Source organism: Adiantum capillus-veneris, chromosome 6 (assembly GCF_014529385.1).
Source record: "Adiantum capillus-veneris isolate H3 chromosome 6, ASM1452938v2, whole genome shotgun sequence".
In the NCBI taxonomy this organism is placed as follows: domain Eukaryota; kingdom Viridiplantae; phylum Streptophyta; class Polypodiopsida; order Polypodiales; family Pteridaceae; genus Adiantum; species Adiantum capillus-veneris.
In genome coordinates this window covers 135,570,086-135,590,654 of record NC_140936.1, presented here as the reverse complement: position 1 = coordinate 135,590,654, position 20,569 = coordinate 135,570,086, and the positions used below count along the sequence as shown (strand labels likewise).

At 43.4% G+C, this 20,569-nt stretch overlaps 1 protein-coding gene across 3 annotated transcripts in view; it reads right to left on the bottom strand.

Annotated features, from left to right (window-relative positions):
• Positions 1-17,059, bottom strand: part of LOC147456327 (uncharacterized) — a 57,141-nt gene extending 40,082 nt beyond the window's left edge. For all 3 annotated transcript variants that reach the window (XM_086514852.1, XM_086514850.1, XM_086514851.1), the window contains exon 1: positions 16,708-17,059. In XM_086514852.1, coding sequence (XP_086370978.1) covers positions 16,708-16,984 — 277 coding nt within the window. In that variant the 5' untranslated portion in view covers positions 16,985-17,059. The remainder of the gene's footprint in view (positions 1-16,707) is intronic.
• Positions 17,060-20,569: the final 3,510 nt, after the last annotated feature.

Here is a 20,569-nt window from a genome sequence, read left to right as displayed (position 1 = left end):
ATTCACTTTTCTTTGCATTAATCACTAACGTGTGATCTCGTAATGCCTGAAAGATTTGAAGCAGATGATCTTTGTGTTCTGCCTCATTCTTGGAGAAAACAATGATGTCGTCAAAGAAAATGCCAACAAATAGCCTGTACTCTTGAAAAATCCTGTCCATCATCCGGTTAAATGTCGCAGGAGCATTGGTTAAGCCAAAAGGCATCACCAAAAACTCAAATAACTCAAAAGTCGTCCGAAAAGCTATCTTGTAGACATCTCTCGGCGCTATCCTGATCTGATGATATCCACTCTTCAAGTCAAGCACGAGGATCCCTGTAACCTGTTGAGTATATCATCGGTCCTAGGAATCGAAGATCTGTTCTTGATGGTGATTTCGTTGAGAGTGCTATAATCGATGCACATTCTCCAAGATCCATCTTTCTTCAAAACCAACAACACTGGAGAGCAATACGGTGAAGTACTAGGCTGGACAAGACCCTTTTCCAAGAGGTCTTTCACTTGGTTCATAATCTTTTCATTCTGTACTCGGCTCACACGGTAAGGTCGCCGATTCGGTTGCATGCTTCCAGGTAGCAGATCAATGGTTTGATCTTCAGGCCCTCTGAAGAGCAATCGGCATGAGTGTGGAGAAAAATCTTGGCGTTCTTTTGATCAGGTCAAAACATATTCAACCTTTATCCATCGTTCAGTTCTCTCCCAAAAGAATGAGTAAGAAACTGAAGTTCATCAAGTACAATCTCTAAGCCCTTCATTTATCAAAGTCGCTTTCTCGGCCCGGTAGTCAACCACGGCGTAGTTCTTGTGGTACCAAGGGATCCTGAGTAGAACGTCACTCGCGTGCCCTAAACACCCCTATCATTGCAAACAAAGTTTGCCAATGCTCGGTGTAATGGCAACATCCCATCCGGGTGCCAATCGAACTACCTCCGCCTGTGGCGTCAGTCTGTCGGGCGTAATTCCAAATCGAGCCGCCAATTCCAAGTGAAAAGAAGTTGGCCTTGGCTCCTTCAAAAGAGCTTCCTGATCCTTCACTTTGTCCCAAAAGCGGCAAAGTTTGTACTTTCATTCATTAGATTCGGTGCAGGTTCCACACCATGTGGTACCAGTTCTGCTTTTCTATCAGCCTTTTCTGCCACATTCCTCAGCTGCTCTCGAACTCTCAGGCCTGTCGTCGTCTTTATCATTGTGTTCTTTCTCTGTCTTTTTAGGGCACTTCGCGGAGATATGTCCATGTTCCCCGCATCCAAAGCACTTCCCCTCTCTAATGAAGCGAGCTCTCTCCTCAGGAGTAAGCTTGGGTCATGCATCCTTTTTCTCTGGGTTGCTCTTTTTCTTTCTACTTTCATTCCCAGAAGTCTGTTCGGCTCGTTGGGTCATGGCCTTATCTGTGGGGTAGGTCAAACTGCCAGAGTGAATGGCAAAGCCCCGCTTCACATGACTCATCAACTCCTGAATAGAAGCTGACTTCTGTTCCAAGCAACGATCTCGGATCTCTGTAGGTAGACCCAAGGTAAACCGCTCAATCTGTTCTCTGAACGAGATCTTCTTGAATGAAGAGGCGGGTAGAAAAGAGCTCTAAAATCTTTCACAATAAGCATTGATTGTATCTTTCTTGGTCATCCGAAGATGGTTCCAAGCAGCTCGTATATCTCGTTCATATTCTTGTGTCAACTAAGAAAAAATAAAAAGCTTCTTAAATTGAAGCCATTTAACTCGCGCAGTCTTGTTTAAAAGAAGAGTGGACCACCAAGTACAAGCATTCCCCTTAAAGTAAGAGGTAGCTCTCCGAATCTTGGAGTGCTTTGAATAGCGTCCTCCCGCGAAAGCGATGTCAAACTGTTGTATAAAAGACAAAGCCTTCGAAGCATCTGAGTATCCTGAGAAAGTATCAAACTTGATCAAGTGGCCACCTTCCTTAAACTCTCGGACTTTCTTGCTTTTATCTTCGAGAAAGTCATACTGGTTGGCTTTGTAAAAATTCTTCTTGTTCGCATAAAAGTTTCCGTTGTCAGAGTCCGTAGACGAGTCCTCTGTAGAAGTGTCACTCACTGGGCAAGACTTAGACTTCCTTACCTTTTTCTTGCCCTTTTCGAAGCGTTGTTTCTTGCTTCGCTTTTTGCTTTTCCCGTCTTCTTCACTCGAGTCTGAAGAGCTTTGAAGAACTGTCAGAAGAAGAAGAAGAACTGGGTAGGTCTTCAAACTTGACGAGCTTCTTCAATTTCTTTGCCTTGTCGAATGTCGACCGACAACCCAAATTTCCCGGGAAGTCAATGCCTTTCTTCTGCTTTTTGCCGTGATTTTTGTCTTTCTTTTGCATGTCGAAAAGCTGAGCAATCCGTGCATCAACCACGTTCTCCAGTTCCTTCTCCGTATATTTCTTGGAGGCAGAAGGTTTCTTGAGAGCGGATTTCGGGAGTGGTGTTGTGGTTCTCTGCCACTCCGTCTGTACCTCTTCCAAAGAGGTCTGGTTCATATATTTTGCCATCGTCGGGTCCTTGGCAAAATTGAGCATCATCTTTGTTGCATCGCCTATCAATTGGTGACGCTCCATCTCTCGCCGCTCCGCCTGAGTAGGCCAAGGCGGGCCATACTCTCTGTCGGAATCTTCGTTGTGATCCCTGCCCGCATCTCCAGATGCAGAGGGAGTCGACTGATCCTTGCGTGCAGCCATAGGTGCCGCGGAAAAAAAAAATTGGGAATCGGATTTCCCATAGAAGAGAAATCGGCCATGCTCTGATACCATTGTAAAAGACTTGGACACTCCAAGTCAAGAATCAACCGCGACAGCACCAAATAACCACTTCAAAACAAGTCACAGATCACAATAGATGTACACTGGCCCGGCGGAGTTCCGTGCCTAGAGATATTGGCCCCAAAGACTGGCACCCCTTTCGGTATTTCTTTTTATATTAATCAAATCAAAGTACAAGAGAGTGGCTAGGGTTTCACTCTCAGACTCTACGTCCAGATGCTCTGATAAGTGAAGCCTTCACCACTTATTTAAAGATACAAGGGATGCCCAAAAGCAGAGCCCCAAAAGCTTTTAAAATAAAAAGCATTAGTTCTCTCTCTCTTAGAGAGTCTTTTCTCTTTTTTTTATAAAAAAAAGCAAAATTCGCGTCGCTCATCATTTTATAAAATTAAAAAAAAAAATTCCAACCTCCGCGATTTCCAAAAATTAGGGTTTTTGGCAAAAATTAGGGTTTCTGTTGTCCGCCACGTCATCACTTTTGTGACAGAGAAGCTTTGAAAACTACAATCCATATGTGCAATCGATCCCCTCACATGTCTTTGAAAGGTGACATCCATGAAGAGGTTTGGTCTGGCAAGCCTGCTTCATACGATCACTTACGCATTTTTGGTTGCAAGGCTTTTGTGCATGTTAGACCTGAGTTGAGGAGTAAACTAGATGCCAAGTCCATTAAAGGCCTTTTCATGGGATATGGTGAAGAAGACGAAATGGATTACAAGATTTGTTTACCTCAACTCAAAAGGGTTGTACGCAACCGGGATGTTGTTTTTAATGAGGCAAGGCTGCTTCAAAACAATTGTGCCTCAAAGCATGACCATAAAAGGGTCAAATTTCAGTATGACCAGTCACCTGTTAGGCCTATTTTTGACCCTCAGGATGCACCACATATGGCTGAAAATGTAGATGATCCAGTGGTGTTTGAGCCAGATGATGTTGGGCAGCAAATTGAGGCTCCTGAAGGGCATTTGCAGCCATGAAACAATGCTGAAAATGATGTACAGCAGCCCATTGTTGATGATTTTATCATGCCACCTGATGTAAACCGTGGATCATTGGGTGAGGCGGTCTACTCGTCAAAGACGGCCTGTGAGCAGATATGATCCCTCTTTGCATTACATTATGTTGACCGATGAGGGAGAGCCTCTTACGTATAAAGAGGCAAAGACATGTGAGCACAGCGACAAGTGGGAGCTTGCTATGCAGGAAGAGATTAAAGCTTTGCATGCTAATCATATTGGGATTTGGTGGAATTGCCCAAAGGCAAGAAGGCTATTCCTAACAAATGGGTGTATAAATTTATAAAATCAAGACTGTTGATGCAAAACCCAAGTATAAGGCAAGGCTAGTTGCAAAGGGATATGTTCAAACCAAGGGCATAGACTTTCAGGAAGTGTTCTCTCCTATTGTGAAGATGACCACTTTGCGTGTATTGTTTGCCATAGTGGCTGCTCTTGATTTGGAAATGGACCAAATGGATGTACATATCGCTTTCTTGCATGGTGACGTGGAAGAAGAGCTTTACATGAAGCAACCCGAGGGTTTTGTTATTCCTGGCAAGGACCATTTGGTATGTATGCTCAATAGAAGCTTGTATGGGCTGAAACAATCATGTAGACAATGGTACAAGAAGTTGATCGTTTTATGCTTAAACATGGTTACAAAAGAAGCCATGCAGACCATTGTTTGTATACCAAACGTGATGAGGATGGCAGCCCTATCATTCTTGTGCTCTATGTGGATGATATGTTGATAGCTGCAAAGAAAAGAAGCACTGTTGATGCTCTTAAAGGGCAGCTGAAATCTGCATTTTCAATGAAAGACCTTGGGACAGCTGAACATATACTTGGAGTGCATGTTACAAGGCAAAGAGACAAGTGCCTATTGTATTTGACGCAAGAAAAGTACATTGAAAAGGTGCTGGACAAATTTAACATGGCTAAAACAAAGCCTCTTGGTGTGCCATTACACCCATATGTCAAGATCTCCAAGAATGATTGTCCCAAGTCAAAGGAAGAAGCCCATGACATGCAAAGTGTGCCTTATGCTTCAGCTTGTGGTTCACTTATGTATGCTATGGTTGCTACTAGGCCTGACATAGCCCATGCAGTGGGAGTTGTGAGCCGGTTTATGGCTAATCCAGGCAAGTTGCATTGGGATGCAGTGAAGCCCATTATGAGGTACTTGAGAGGGACTTAAAACAAATGCCTCTGCTATGGTAAAGGACCATTGGAGTTGAAGGGATATGGTTGGTGATGTGGACACACCCAAATCCCCAGTTGATGAGCGCGGAGCGGTGTGTGCAAATGATAGAGCACGCAAGGAAGTGAAGGGTGTGTGCAGAGAGAAGTGGCGATAGCCTGCAGGAGAGAGGGCGCTACAGGTCGAAGGAGAGAGAGAGAGAGAGAGAGAGAGAGAGAGAGAGAGAGAGAGAGAGCGCTACTCGTTGGATGGGGGAATAAGTGAGTGAGTTAAAATGAACTCACATTCCCTTTATTAAAATGTATAGGACCAATTTAAAGTTAGTGGCCAAGTTCAATGTGAACTTGGCCAAAGGTTAATAACCTTTAAAACTGTACACAAAGGGGGCCATTTGGGCCTTTAACCCAACAATACGCACCACAAAAGATAGAAAAAATTATATCAATATCAACTGGTCGTAACTCGGATGAAAACTTCACAATGTGAAGTCTGCATGTCCACTATACGACTAAAAAATATACCTAGATGAATCCAGGATAAGCCCAGATTCACCCTTAAAGGAAAGTGCAAGGTATAGACCCATGGTAGTTGTCACAAGACGGGCACCACGTGCCAATAGAAAAGAAAAGACTGAACAAACTTTTAGCACTTCAATAACAACTGAACTGAGAGAGAGAGAGAGAGAGAGAGAGACGACTCGCGACACGGAGTGGCGGAATTCCACCCCAGAGAGTATTGGCCCCAATCCTTGGCGCCCTTTTCGGTATTTCTTTATATTACTGCTGATTCGCAAAGTACAACAGCCGGGGAGCACCTCCTCTGCAATCTGCGTGCTAAAGAGTGCCAGAGAGGGCCCCCAAGGCTCATATTTAAAGGCCCAAAGCTTAAAAGCATCAAATATGAAAAGCTGACCCCAAGAAATCACTTTCCTAAAATTTCGGGATTTCCCTAAAAATCCGCCGCTAATTCAAGAACGTCCGTATAGGTGCCACATCATCATATTTTGATGTGCAAAGTCTTTTGAGTGTGTTTTGCTTTATTTTTAATACCTTTATGTCACTTGGGGCCCCATTGGACGGGGTCCCCATAAGTTGGTAGGACTTCTTCTTCTGTTTCTTCTTAGGGTTTCTAGAATTAGGGTTTGCAAGTTTTAGGGTTAGGGTTTCCAAAATTAGGGTTTGCAAGTTTTAGGGTTACGGTTTCAACAATTAGGGTTTCTTGCAGAAATTAGGGTTAGGGTTTTTGCTCTCGGGCAGCCACGTCATCTGTAAGTTGGCTCCATTCTTTAGGCTTTGACACGCAACAATTTGTTACATCTCCCCTTCTTGAAAGAGAGTAATCGTCCGCGATTACAGCATATCTACAAACATTTCCGAGGGACAATCAATTTGCTCTTTTTATTAAGGAGTTAGCTTCTCCTTTCTGCACTTTTGATCAAGGAGTTAGCTTCTCCCTTACGGCTGTTTTGATCAAGGAGTTAGATTCTCCTTTCGTCCAGATCGGAAATCTTGATATTCCGACGTAGTAAAATTAGCCATCACACCCAGACCGTACTAATCTTCCACGGGTGTCTTGATGCACTAAAATTACATACCCAAGCAATCTCATCCAATTAGGAATATTCAGTAATTGACACATCACAATGCAACACAAATGCTCACATATGCATGTTACAAGACACAACAAACAGCGCCGCTGAGCATTCCTCCGAGACAAACAGTCTGCGGTATGAAGCTACTAAACGACTACCTCGTCACTCCCCCCGCAAATAACCTAAAAAGGTACAAGCCATGAGCTTAGAGGACTGTACAACCAAACGCTCCCCAAGCCGCAATCTGCGTCGCTCGGAGGTTCAAGCATACAACCAAACGCTCCCCAGGCATCGGCTTGCGTCGTTCGGAGCTTTTCTAGCATACAACGAAACGCTCCCCAGGCATCGGCCTGTGTCGTTCCGAGGTTTTCAAACATACAACAAAAGGCTCCCCAGGCATCAGCCTACGTTGTTCCGAGGTTCAAACAATACCAAAACAGTATTTCTCACTTCTCCACCCAGGAGTAAAATCACCATCATTGAAACCAGTATCGAACCAGAGTCAAACAATTCAAATCGGCACCAAAACAGGTTCAAAATAGATACCATCCATTTCAAACAAATTCCAAACAGGATCACCAAACAAGATCAAACAGAACTCAAACTTAAAAAGCAATCTCGACATAAGTCGAGCTCAAAAAGTCGACTAACTTTCCATCCTCGAACCTGCACCAAAAATTAGGGTTAGGTTCCTTCCATGAAGTCGTAGCTGAGCATAGCATGGTCCATCAGCTCTTGGACAGACTGTTTCTTTGACGGCGATGGTAATCCCAAGATAGCAATCGCACTGGACCTCCAAGGTCATCTGCTCGTGAAGAGACATCTACTGAGAGATGTCGAGAAATTTCAAGGTATAATCTACTAGGGTTTCCATGGCAAGCATTTCAAAATACCCCTCTGCCAAAAGTTGCACTCCGAAGGAAGATGTCAGAAACCATATAACTTCGGGCAAAAAAAAAAATTTTCTTGAAAGCTTACCAAGTACTTGGAGTATTTCGCTTGGTAGCTGTAGACATCAACATCTGCATGGCATTGCTTCTGAGAAAAAGAGTGACTTGAAACAAATCTGGATCCTTCTCTTGCAAGTGATCTTAATTGGCTTATGCGTTGTAAGACATAAGCGGTGAAGATGGGAGCACGCCAGATGCACGATGAAGTATGGGTGGGAGTGGCTAATAAGTCCGGGTGATAAAAATACCTCACATAATAATTCCAATAACTGGGCGAAGATACCTCACATAATAATTCCAAAAGCTCTATCTGCTCTTTTGTAGGACCGGTATGCTTTCAGAAAAGCACACGCCTGATGCTCTAGTACCACTGTCACAAGACGGGCACCCCGTGCCAATAGAAAAGAACAGAATGAATAGACTTTTAGCACTTCAATAACAACTGTTCAACAACAACACGGAGTGACGGAATTCCACCACAGAGAGTATTGGCCCCAAACCTTGGCGCCCCTTTCGGTATTTCTTTATATTACTGCTGATTCGCAAAGTACAACAGCCGGGGAGCACCTCCTCTGCAATCTGCGCGTTCAAGAGTGCCAGAGAGGGCCCCCAAGGCTTATATTTAAAGGCCCAAAGCGTAAAAGCATCAAATATGAAAAGCTAATCCCAAAAAATCACTTTCCTAAAATTTCGGGATTTCCCTAAAAATCCGTCGCAAATCCAGAAGGTCCGTACAGGTGCCACATCATCATATTTTGATGTGCAAAGTCTTTTGAGCGTGTTCTGCTTTATTTTTAATCCCTTTATGTCACTTGGGGCCCCATCGGACAAGGTCCCCATAGGTTGGTAGGACTTCTTCTTCTGTTACTTGTTCTTCTTAGGGTTCTAGACTTAGGGTTTGCAGGTTTTAGGGTTAGGGTTTCCAGAATTAGGGTTTCAACAGTTAGGGTTTCTGGCAGAAATTAGGGTTAGGGTTTCTGCTCTCGAGCAGCCATGTCATCTGTAAGTTGGCTCCATTCTTTAGGCTTTGACACGTCAGCAGTTTGTCACAGTAGTCACCCACAAGACAATATAACCATCAGCTCCATCATGCATAGTATTGACTAAAAATACCACGACCTCCCCACTAACATCGTCAGTGCCCAATAGAGGGTGTAGAACTAGGTACTAACATATGCTCCCAAACACAACACACACCACACGCACACACACATGAGCATACATCAACACAAAGTTCAACGTATTGAGTTTCTGTCATGACTCCGGAGATCAAGGGCAGACTCGGCCATAATGAAGCCTAGCACTAAAACAGGCATTAAATCAAAAAAATTAGCACAAAAATGAGGTAGCTGATAGGGCATACACACCATAAAAGATAGAAAAAATTATCACAATATCAACTAGTCATAACTCGGACGAAAACTTCACAATGTGAAGTCTGCATGTCCTCTATAAGACTAAAAAATATACCTAGATGAATCCAGGATTCACCCTTAAGGGAAAGTGCAAGGTATAGACCCATGGTAGTCACCACAAGACAATATAACCATCAGCTCCATCATGCATAGTATTAACTAAATACCAAGACATCCCCACTAACGTCGTCAGTGCCCAATAGTGGGTGTAGAACTAGGTACTAACATATGCTCCCAAACACAACACACACCACACGCGCACACACATGAGCAAACATCAACACAAAGTTCAATGTACTGAGTTTCTGTCATGACTCCGGAGATCAAGGGCAGACTCAGCCATAATGAAGCCTACCACTAAAAGAAGCATTAAATCAAAAATATTAGCACAAAAATGAGGTAGTTGATAGGGCATACGCACCACAAAAGATAGAAAAAATTATCACAATATCAAATGGTCGTAACTCGGACGAAAACTTCACAATGTGAAGTCTACATGTCCGCTATATGACTAAAAAATATACCTAGATGAATCCAGGATAAGCCCAAATTCACCCTTAAAGGAAAGTGCACGATATAGACCCATGGTAGTCACCCACAAGACAATATAACCATCAGCTCCATCATGCATAGTATTGACTAAACACCACGACATCCCCACTAACATCGTCAGTGGCCAATAGTGGGTGTAGAACTAGGTACTAACAAATGCTCCCAAACACAACACAGACCACACGCACACACATGAGCATACATCAACACAAAGTTCAGCGTACTGAGTTTCTGTCATGACTTTTGAGATCACGGGCAGACTCAGCCATAATGAAGCCTAGCACTAAAAGAAGCATTAAATCAAAAAAATTAGCACAAAAATGAGGTAGTGATAGGACATACGCACCACAAAAGATTGAAAAAATTATCACAATATCAACTGGTCGTAACTCGAAAACTTCACGATGTGAAGTCTACGTGTCCTCTATACGACTAAAAAATATACCTAGATGAATCCAGGATAAGCCCAGATTCACCCTTAGAGGAAAGTGCAAGGTATAGACCCATGGTAGTCACCCACAAGACAATATAACCATCAGCTCCATCATGCATAGTATTGGCTAAACACCATGACATCCCCACTAACATCGTCAGTGCCCAATAGTGGGTGTAGAACTAGGTACTAACATATGCTCCCAAACACAACACACACCACACGCACACACACATGAGCATACATCAACACAAAGTTCAGAGTAATGAGTTTCTGTCTTGACTTTTGAGATCAAGGGCAGACTCAGCCATAATGAAGCCTAGCACTAAAAGAAGCATTAACTCAAAAAATGAGGTAGTTGATAGGGCATACGCACACAAAAGATTGAAAAAATTATCACAATATCAACTGGTCGTAACTCGAAAACTTCACAATGTGAAGTCTGCGTGTCCTCTATACGACTAAAAAATATACCTAGATGAATCCAGGATAAGCCCAGATTCACCCTTAAAGGAAAGTGCAAGGTATAGACCCATGGTAGTCACCCACAAGACAATATAACCATCAGCTCCATCATGCATAGTATTGACTAAATACCATGACATCCCCACTAACGTGGTCAGTGCAATAGTGGGCGTAGAACTAGGTACTAACATATGCTCCCATACACAACACACACCACACGCGCACACACATGAGCATACATCAACACAAAGTTCAGCGTATTGAGTTTCTGTCATGACTCCGGAGATCAAGGGCAGACTCAGCCATAATGAAGCCTACCACTAAAAGAAGCATTAAATCAAAAAAATTAGCACAAAAATGAGGTAGTTGATAAGCATACGCACCATTAAAGATAGAAAAAATTATCACAATATCAATTGGTCGTAACTCGGACAAAAACTTCACAATGTGAAGTCTGCATGTCCTCTATACCACTAAAAAATATACCTAGATGAATCCAGGATAAGCCCAAATTCACCCTTAAAGGAAAGTGCAAGGTATAGACCCATGGTAGTCACCCACAAGACAATATAACCATCAGCTCCATCATGCATAGTATTGACTAAACACCACGACATCCCCACTAACATCGTCAGTGGCCAATAGTGGGTGTAGAACTAGGTACTAACAAATGCTCCCAAACACAACACAGACCACACGCACACACATGAGCATACATCAACACAAAGTTCAGCGTACTGAGTTTCTGTCATGACTTTTGAGATCACGGGCAGACTCAGCCATAATGAAGCCTAGCACTAAAAGAAGCATTAAATCAAAAAAATTAGCACAAAAATGAGGTAGTGATAGGACATACGCACCACAAAAGATTGAAAAAATTATCACAATATCAACTGGTCGTAACTCGGACGAAAACTTCACAATGTGAAGTCTGCATGTCCGCTATACGACTAAAAAATATACCTAGATGAATCCAAGATAAGCCCAAATTCACCCTTAGAGGAAAGTGCAAGGTATAGACCCATGTTAGTCACCCACAAGACAATATAACCATCAGCTCCATCATACATAGTATTGGCTAAACACCACGACATCCCCACTAACATCGTCAGTGCCCAATAGTGGGTATAGAACTAGGTACTAACATATGCTCCCAAACACAACACACCACACGCACACACATGAGCATACGTCAACACAAAGTTCAGAGTAATGAGTTTCTGTCTTGACTTTTGAGATCAAGGACAGACTCGGCCATAATGCAGCCTAGCACTAAAAGAAGCATTAAGTCAAAAAAATTAGCACAAAAATGAGGTAGTGATAGGGCATACGCACCACAAAAGATTGAAAAAATTATCACAATATCAATTGGTCGTAACTCGGACAAAAACTTCACAATGTGAAGTCTGCATGTCCTCTATACGACTAAAAAATATACCTAGATGAATCCAAGAAAAGCCCAGATTCACCCTTAAAGGAAAGTGCAAGGTATAGACCCATGGTAGTCACCCACAAGACAATATAACCATCAGCTCCATCATGCATAGTATTGACTAAATACCATGACATCCCCACTAACATCGTCAGTGCCCAATAGTGGGTGTAGAACTAGCCATAGCCTAGCTTAGGACTGAGCCTAGCACTTTGTGAGCCTCTAGCTAGACGTGCATGTCCAAGCCGGTCACAATTGCATTACCCTCTCTTGCATAGAACAGTTATCCCATCATGCGCATTTTCCAGAGCATAGAATCCTTTTTTCCACCAAAGTACACATTTTTCACTTATTTATTAATAAGTGACTTTTGTTGGAAAAGTAGGTAGGGACAATTGCTAAAGAATCTATAAAAGAAACCCATTGGGCACTCAGTAGAAGTAGAGGAGCCGAAGCAACATACCTATGCAGCAGTACCCCCGCAGCACTAGCGTTTTTGGAGCAATTATCAGCCATCAGCGTTTTGCAGCAGTACCCTTCCCTAGTCTCGTCGCGTACCAGACCCCCCCCCAACAGCAGATCCTCGCCGGAAAGCCATCCATCGCGCCAATTTTCAGATTTCAGTCCTAGCGTTTTTCAACCGCGTCGCTATCATTGATATCGTCATCGTCACGACACAATTTCCAGTTTTCAGCCCTAACCATCAGCGCCATATTCAGCCCTACAGATCAGCCAGCGTTTTCAGTTTTCAGCCTTGATGTCGTCGTCGTTGACATCGTCATCGCACCTGACATTGGTATCAGAGCTCTGTGTGTGTTGCACTTGACATGAATGTTCCGGCTACATTCAACCACATGATGGCTAGGATTTTCAGAGAGTACCAATCATTTGTGGGCACTTTCTCTTGCTAAATTGGCTTCTCACAGAAAAATAATTCAAAATGAATTATTTAATTAATAAGTGAGGGTTTTCTCACTTGGAACACTAGGAAAAATAATTCTAAATGAATTATTGGAATTTTAAGTGAGAGGGTTTTTCTCACTAGAGACATCCGAGTACAGATATTTCTAGTGCGTCATTTAGAGTAATGATGGGAGCACTGTGAAAGGGAATATCTGTAAGGCCACCAGGAACAAGTACTTTTGATGCGTCACATCGGATGGGTGACAAGGAGCATCGGGAAGAAGAATTCGACCCGCCAAATTTCAATTTTTCTTTGCCTACCCACCAGAGGTGTTATCTCTATCAGATTCTCCGCAAGAACCCATGTGTAATCTGGGGTTCTTTATGGCTTATGCCCTGTGAGACAAAGCGATGAAGATGGGAGTGCGCCCGATGCGCGATGTACGAAGGGTGGGCGTGGGTAGTAAGTCTAGGGTGGGGACACAAACATTCTTTCACAAAAAAAAATTTGTGCTGCAAAAAGGATCGGATCCTCCATAGAAGAAGAATCTTTCTGAGCTCTGATACCACTGTAACAAGCTTGGACACTCCAAGCGAGAATGAATAGCAACACACGAACAAAAAAATCATTGAACTTTAATATATATATATAGAGAGAGAGAGTAGACACGGCCCGACAGAGTTCCGTGCCCAGAGGTATTGGCCCCAGAGTCTGGCGCCCCTTTTGGTATTTCTTTAGCATTAATCATTGCAAAGTACAACTCCCGAGGGACCTCTGCTCTCAGACTCTCCGTCCAGATGCTCTGCAGAGTGAGGCCCCAAGGGCTCCTTTAAACGATATAAGGGATGCCAAAAGCAGAGCCCCAAAAACAATCAGTTCAAAAGCTTAAGTTCCAAAAGCATCTAGTCCAAAAACTGGCACCAAAAGCAACCAGCACAAATCACGGAATTCCATACAGTGCCACGGCAACAGCCAGCGCATTTTGCGGACAATCGTACAACCTGCTACGCCAACACTTTTTACGCAATTTTCTTCTCTGAAATTTGCCTTGTGTCCCTTGGGCCCCGTCGAAAAGGACCCATAAGTTGGAACAACTTAATATCATTTTTTATCTGCTTGTCTGGGTGGTCATGCCACGTCATCACTTTGTGACATGCCAGATGCCCATTATAGTGTAATAACATCTGTCAAAACATGTATACAAACCATTTATGCAAGAGGGTTGCAAAACTCGAAAACCTAATCTAATGTACTCGTCCCAACATGCAGGTCCTGCAAACAGGCTCACAAAATTGCCGGTACTAATCCTCCTTGGATTCTAAACACTCCTATCTAGGAAGAAGGGAGAAACATGGCTCTAGCAACCGATGAAGCATGTCCACGTGACACATAGAGCCACGTGACAATTGTGGTGGCCAGGTACATCATTTCTTGCATGATTTTTTTGACTTCTTGTAAAGATCCAACGGCTTATCGAAAATGTTCTCTAGTCTGGGAAAGATGGATATCCACCATGTCACCAGTAGTTGTATTTTTTTCTATTGCCTTCTCTAAATGTGTAATACATATTTTTATTTATTTTATTTTATTTGTTTTCCCCCGTAACCCTTGAAAAGGTAAGAGGACATTGCATGGCCAGTGTGAATCGGCTAGAGCCAAATGGGTTTCTCAAATCGACAACCTAGGTCGATCAACGGGTGACTCGTAGGGCCAATTAGCACTGAATTCTCATGAGCATGGAAGCATGTGAGCGCCTAAATGGAATTTGCAAGTCACTAGCAACTTTATAAGTTGAGAGGGGTTAGGAAACTAAATCATAAGGGACATAGTGGACACATGTCAGAGAAGATCAACCTTGTGACAGACTTGGGCACCCCAAGACAAGAACCTGGCACGACACATGAGAGAGAATCACTTGAAAAATACTTCACACTTAAATCACAGTTCAATGGCCCGGCGTAGTTCCCTGCCCAAAGAGATTGGCCCCAAAGACTAGCGCCCCTTTCGGTATTTCTTTTTATATTAATGCTTGAGCAAAGTACAGTTGCCCGCGGGTCCTCTCTGCTCGTAGGCTCGTTAGCACATCTGAGCCAAAGAGTGGCTCGAGGTCTTATTTAAAGGCCCTTGGCCATGGAAAAGCAGTTACATGAAAAGCCTTCAAACTCAAAAGCACAAAGCTCCGAAAAGTTAGCGCTAATTGCAACCATCACAAAATAGAGAAATTCGTACGCTGCCACGTCAGCACAGCCAGCGCGAAATCCAGTTGTCCGTACAGCCTGTAAGCGCGATTTTCGGTAGGTCCGTACAGCTAGCCTGCTAGCTCCCTAGTTAATTCCTAGTGTCCCTAGGGGCAATTTCAGCCTTGACAGCTTCGTGGGAGTTTGATATAAGTGTTCAATTGAATAAAGAAATACCTCAAGGGGGCACCAAGAAATACCTAAAGGGGCGCCAATCTTTAGGGCTTACAAGGTGTCGGTCTTCGTGTGTTCAGTGACATTCTAGTTGCTGAATGCATCTGTATTCTCTCTTCTTCTCAATCCTCTATGTAAAATTAAAAAATTATTAAATTAGTACCGCCCTCTACGGTGTACTCGCCGTTTACACACCATGCACCAAGGTTCCTTCGGAGGTCATCACCTCCCCACACATTGGGGCACATAAATTCTTGCATCACAAAGCCGAGCATTGCTAGGGGAACTCATTGTTCGGGGTCTTCTCCCAAGTGGTGAGCAATGGAAGGAGCTTTTCTTGAAGAAAATTCAGGATCAAGTTCCCCTAGCAAGTGGCCCATCATCAATGGCAGCTTGAGGCTCAAATTCTCACAAGGATGCAACGGACCCAGATCAATCTTTAGCCAATCTACTATAGGGATTTATTGAGAAGTGAGGCACTGTACTTAAAAACAGTTTATGGCAACGAGGCTAATGTGCATGAATCATGGAAAATGGGACCAATGAGGAGGATTGTAGCTCTAGTAACATGCCAGAATAGGGGCAAATTCACAAAGAGCATCCATGAGTGAAAACAGAGCTCTAGTAACATGCCAGAATAGGGGCAAATCTACAGGGAGCATCCACGAGTGAAAACAGAGCTCTAATGGTATTTAGCAGAGAACATGATTACGAGAGCTTATGTAGACCTAGGGAAGGCATCCAAGTTGACTTTTGGAAGGTCAAAAAAATATTTTCAAACTTTCATGGTGGCACAGGTCTCTTGATAGGTAGCAAAATATTGTAGGGCAAGTCACTGTTGTGCATGTGTCTCATATACTATTTCTATCACTATGGGCATACATCATCATTTAGTCTAGAGGAGGTACACACTAGTTGAATCCCATTCTTGGTAAGTATTAATTATGTTCATCTTAACCAAAGACTGTCATGAGACTAATTTAACAATCCAGCCTTCACAAGTCAGGAATGCTCTGAACTTTCAATCAATCAGAAGGACTAAAACACTTGCCCAAAAAAAACATATAGTCGAAAAACACACATATACACATGAGAGAAAAAGGATCCAAAACTTCTGTTAATACAAAGTCGTCTAATTTTTATAAGAACTCAACATCCATGGCATCTTCACGAAGGACGTGTGATAATTTGTAAACTTCAACTCTAATGAAAACAAAGACATAAAATAAAAGAGCAATATCTCAATGCCTAATAAGTTATAAATCAACAAATTAAACATTACATGAAATCTTCAAGACTTGGCACCATGTGATGTCAGCACCAATGCATGTCCAGACAGATAGCTAAAAAGCAGCACTTTTATCATGCACAGCTATGCTATCATTAGACATAGCTACGCCCTAGTATGTGCAGTTACTGTAGAGTTAGTTCATAACTACAAAAGGAGAAAATTTGCATGAAATTCGACTTGATGAGGCAATGCAGCAAGTGATTTTGAGAGAACGTTTATGTCATCCTCAATGAAAATGTGGCATATTCTACGATTAAATATACAAGAAATAGATGTACATTTATTTGCAAATAGACTGTTCTTACTCACCAAGAGGTCGATATGATGTGACGCGAGAGCAAGCAAACCCTCTGCAAGGAGAGCAAGCAGTCTCCAAGACAGCTTGGAGGGCGGCACGAGACCATGGGTCAGGGCGATTGACGAAGGGGTGAAAGTGGCGATGATGCTCATCCTCCGCAACATCCACCTTCATAACTTGCGCAGGGGACGTTGAAACCGTGAGGCCGGGGTCGGGTTGATTGGACGTAGCGGAAAGGGTCAGATGGAGAGGGTTCGAGAAGTTCTTGAGGTCTGTCTGCTTCCCCATCGCTCCTGCTTCTCGTCTCCCGTCATTTCATTTTCGTATCTCCAAGCCATTCTGACCCTGTCCATAATAGGCCTATGTGCCAATTATATTATGAGTAGGAGGTACCAGCTGGAGGAAATTCAAAAAATGTTGGCATTAAATTTTTGAAATGGAAATGGGAAGGGTGGGAAATTGGAATGCGAGGATTGAGCAAGGCACGTGGATTTCATGCATTTTCTCTCTCTCTCTCTCTCTCTCTCTCTCTCTCTCTCTCTCTCTCTCTCTCTATACACCTCGCCGAGGTGGAGATGATCGACAAGAGGGGAGAGCAGGGCCTGTGTGTGTGTGTGTGTGTGTGTGTGTGTGTGAATTCTCTGATGTTAAGTCAGGTGATGCTTTGTAGACACTCGTCGTGGCCAGTGTCCACGAGGGGATCTTGTTGCAGACAGCTTGTGACAAAGAGATGGAGACGACCAGATGCGCAGACGTTTGTGCACAAGGGAGTGGAGGGCATGGGAGGGGGCACGAGGCAGAAGGGTGAGAGAGGAGGGCATGAGACGAGAGGTCCATGCGAGCGAATATTCTCCCTTAATAGATTTTTTTTACAGGCAACCCAGTAATTTCAATATGAATAATGAATAATGAATATATATTCATCTCCAGCATTGAATATTTTAACTCATTCTATGTTATTATTGTTATGTTATTATCCACTTAAAATAATATGGCGGAGGGGAGTCCCCTTTACACGTGGTGCAAGCTACGAGATCAAGGCTAGATTCCAAAAGAGGGAGAGAGAAAGAGAGAGAGGACACGCGATAAAGAGGGAGAGAGAAAGAGAGGGTGGCCGCCGAAGGCGGCTTGCCGGCCGTACTAATATAAGATAATGGCAAAGAGAGTGCACTACCACGTGGTAGCAAATTCCACCTCCGGCCTCCTCTCTTTTGCCTCCGACTATTTGGAGTCCGAAAAGTCTCTCTCTCTCTCTCTCTCTCTCTCTCTCTCTCTCTCTCTCTCTGGTATAACCTTTCTATCACCCAAGTGTGGTAGATTGGTTATGCCATTCCCCTCTTGAATAACAGGTCTTGAGTTCAACTCCTCGTCGGCTAGATCTTTAAGGTCTCTTGGGATAGTTTCCTACGACGTTAAAACTCTCTTCTTCTTCTTCTTCTTCTTCTTCTTCTTCTTCTCTCTCTCTCTCTCTCTCTCTCTCTCTCTCTCTCTCACACACACACACACACACACACACACACACACACATTGCATTATGTTTAGCTATAACCCCAAGGCAAAGGTGGATGTAAAACACATGGGTGGAACGTGGGGATGTTCGTTACAAATAGTACAATCAACAAAGCATGTTGTGCAAGCCCCAACAGTTGGTGAGTCACTGGTGAGTGCACCGAGAACAGGTTGCCAAGGTGACATAAAAAGCATTCCCGATCTCAGCTAGGGACAGCATTTAATAATATACTACAATGAAAAGTGGGGCTCTATGACGCCTAGTCGCAAAAGCGGGATGCAGGCCATGTGGGTTGTTGGGAGCGAGAAGGGGGGAGACCGGTTGCTTAAAACGATTCAATCTTGCTCACAAACTTCACCATCAACCTGTCAACCTCTTTCCCCAATTTCCAAGCGCACACACACACCCCTAGACTATCACTCACACACACACACACACACAGAGCATGGAATTGACATAGACAAGATTGTAAGAGTGTGTAAGAGATAGAGACTTGATTAGAGAGTACACAGCAAATTAAGCAAAGCATAAGAGTGTAGAGAAAAGAATTTGCAAGAGAAAGGCCTAAATCTAGGCCCAAACTCCACATCACCTATTCTTGTGGAGTTTTTGGTATTTAATATAATATTTGTGAGTTTAAGGTGCCAAAATTTGAGGCTCCTCTTTTACAACCACTTCACTTTTGCATGTCCCACAAGGGGAAGTTTCCACTACAATTATTTACAGAGCCATAGTGCTTTTTGAAATGAAAATCTAAAATATTGTGCGAATATAAAACGGTCGAGAGTTATTGCATGCGCCTCTTTGTCAACTCTCTGCATTCCACTCTACAAAATCATCATCAACTCAATTAGAAAAATAAAATAGACAGCACATAATCAACCATTACACCAGCTATCCCAATTGCAGCTAACCACTACAACAGGAGGGTGCCCAGTCTCGTACATGGGTGGAACATGGGGTTGTTCACTATGAATAGTATGATTAGCAGACCGTGTTGTGCAGGCTTAAGGGTTGGTGACTCAATGGTGAGTGCATTGAGAGCAAGTGGCCAAGGTGGCGCTGAAAGCGTGCCCGGCCTCAACTAGGACAGCGCAACTCGCAATTGGCAACATCCAACAATCAAAAGTGGGGCTCTGTAATTCCTAGCTGCAAAAGCGGGATGGAGGGGAGCATGAGATCAACTAGAACTTAAGGGCAAATGTGGGTTGTCGCGGTGTATTTGTAGGTTTCCTCACTTCTTTAGTTTGAGAGGGATTTGTTGGAGTGCAAAGTGCACCATTGGCCCCTGCCAGGAAGAAAGAAGGTGTAGAAGGACTCTGAAAACTCTCTCTCTCTCTCTCTCTCTCTCTCTCTCTCTCTCTCTCTCTCTCTCTCTCTCTCTCTCTGTGTGTGTGTGTGTGTGTGTGTGTGTGTGTGTCTCTCTCTCTGCCTGCAGTCCAAAAAACCGTGAGGGAAGTGCACGACGCAACAAAATTGAGAGCTTAAAATCCACAAAAGTGGTTGGTATTCTCTTCTTTGTTTTGTCTCTCTTTTGTACATTTGCATGGTATTTCGCATGTTCACCACACTTGTTTGAAGACATTGTGTTGTTGAGTCTGATAAATGCGACATAAAAATTTTGCAAACCATAGGGAATCAGAAGTAGTGAGGGGTTGCTAACAACATCAAGCTCAATTGGTGTATGCTAAATTCATGATTTGGATGATTGTTTAAAGGCCCTTGAGAAAAAGTTGTGTTCCGTATGGAAAATGATTGCAAGGCATGCCCATGTGGGGAGGATCAAAAAAGTGGTAGGTCGAACTTGTAAGGGAAACAAGAGGCACCCACGAGAGTAAAGCCGATTGGTATTAGCCAGAGGGAGCCACAAGTGGCAAGGGAGCTGGCGATACTAGAGCAACTTCGGATGGCATCTGCAGAATTCATGAGGAGATTGTCAGTTAGAGCTTCTGTTGCTATCTTCAATCTTTGGGCGCGCGTGCATTGCTCTCAGCTTCAATCTAAGGTTGAGCTGGATTTCAAGACAAGGATCTCTATTGTCAAAAACAGAGATTTGAACTGAGCAAGGACAACATCGACAATAGAAAGCAAAGCTTCTTGAAGCTTCATTTCTAAATCACAGGTTCTCAGTAGTGTTGAGATTTTTTGGTTTTTCTGAGAAAAAGAGGATCTGCCAAAGCAACACCGGAGTTTTGAGAAATCAATCAAAGCAACTTGCAGGCTCTGTGTGCAAGCAATTCAACTGCATAGCCCTACAGAAGAAGGCAAGCAAGGAGTGCCGCCCGCTGCATGACAGCCAATTCACATAGTGTGTGGGGGATGGAAAATGAGAGAGCTTTTGGAGGGAGCTTTTGAAGGAGCTT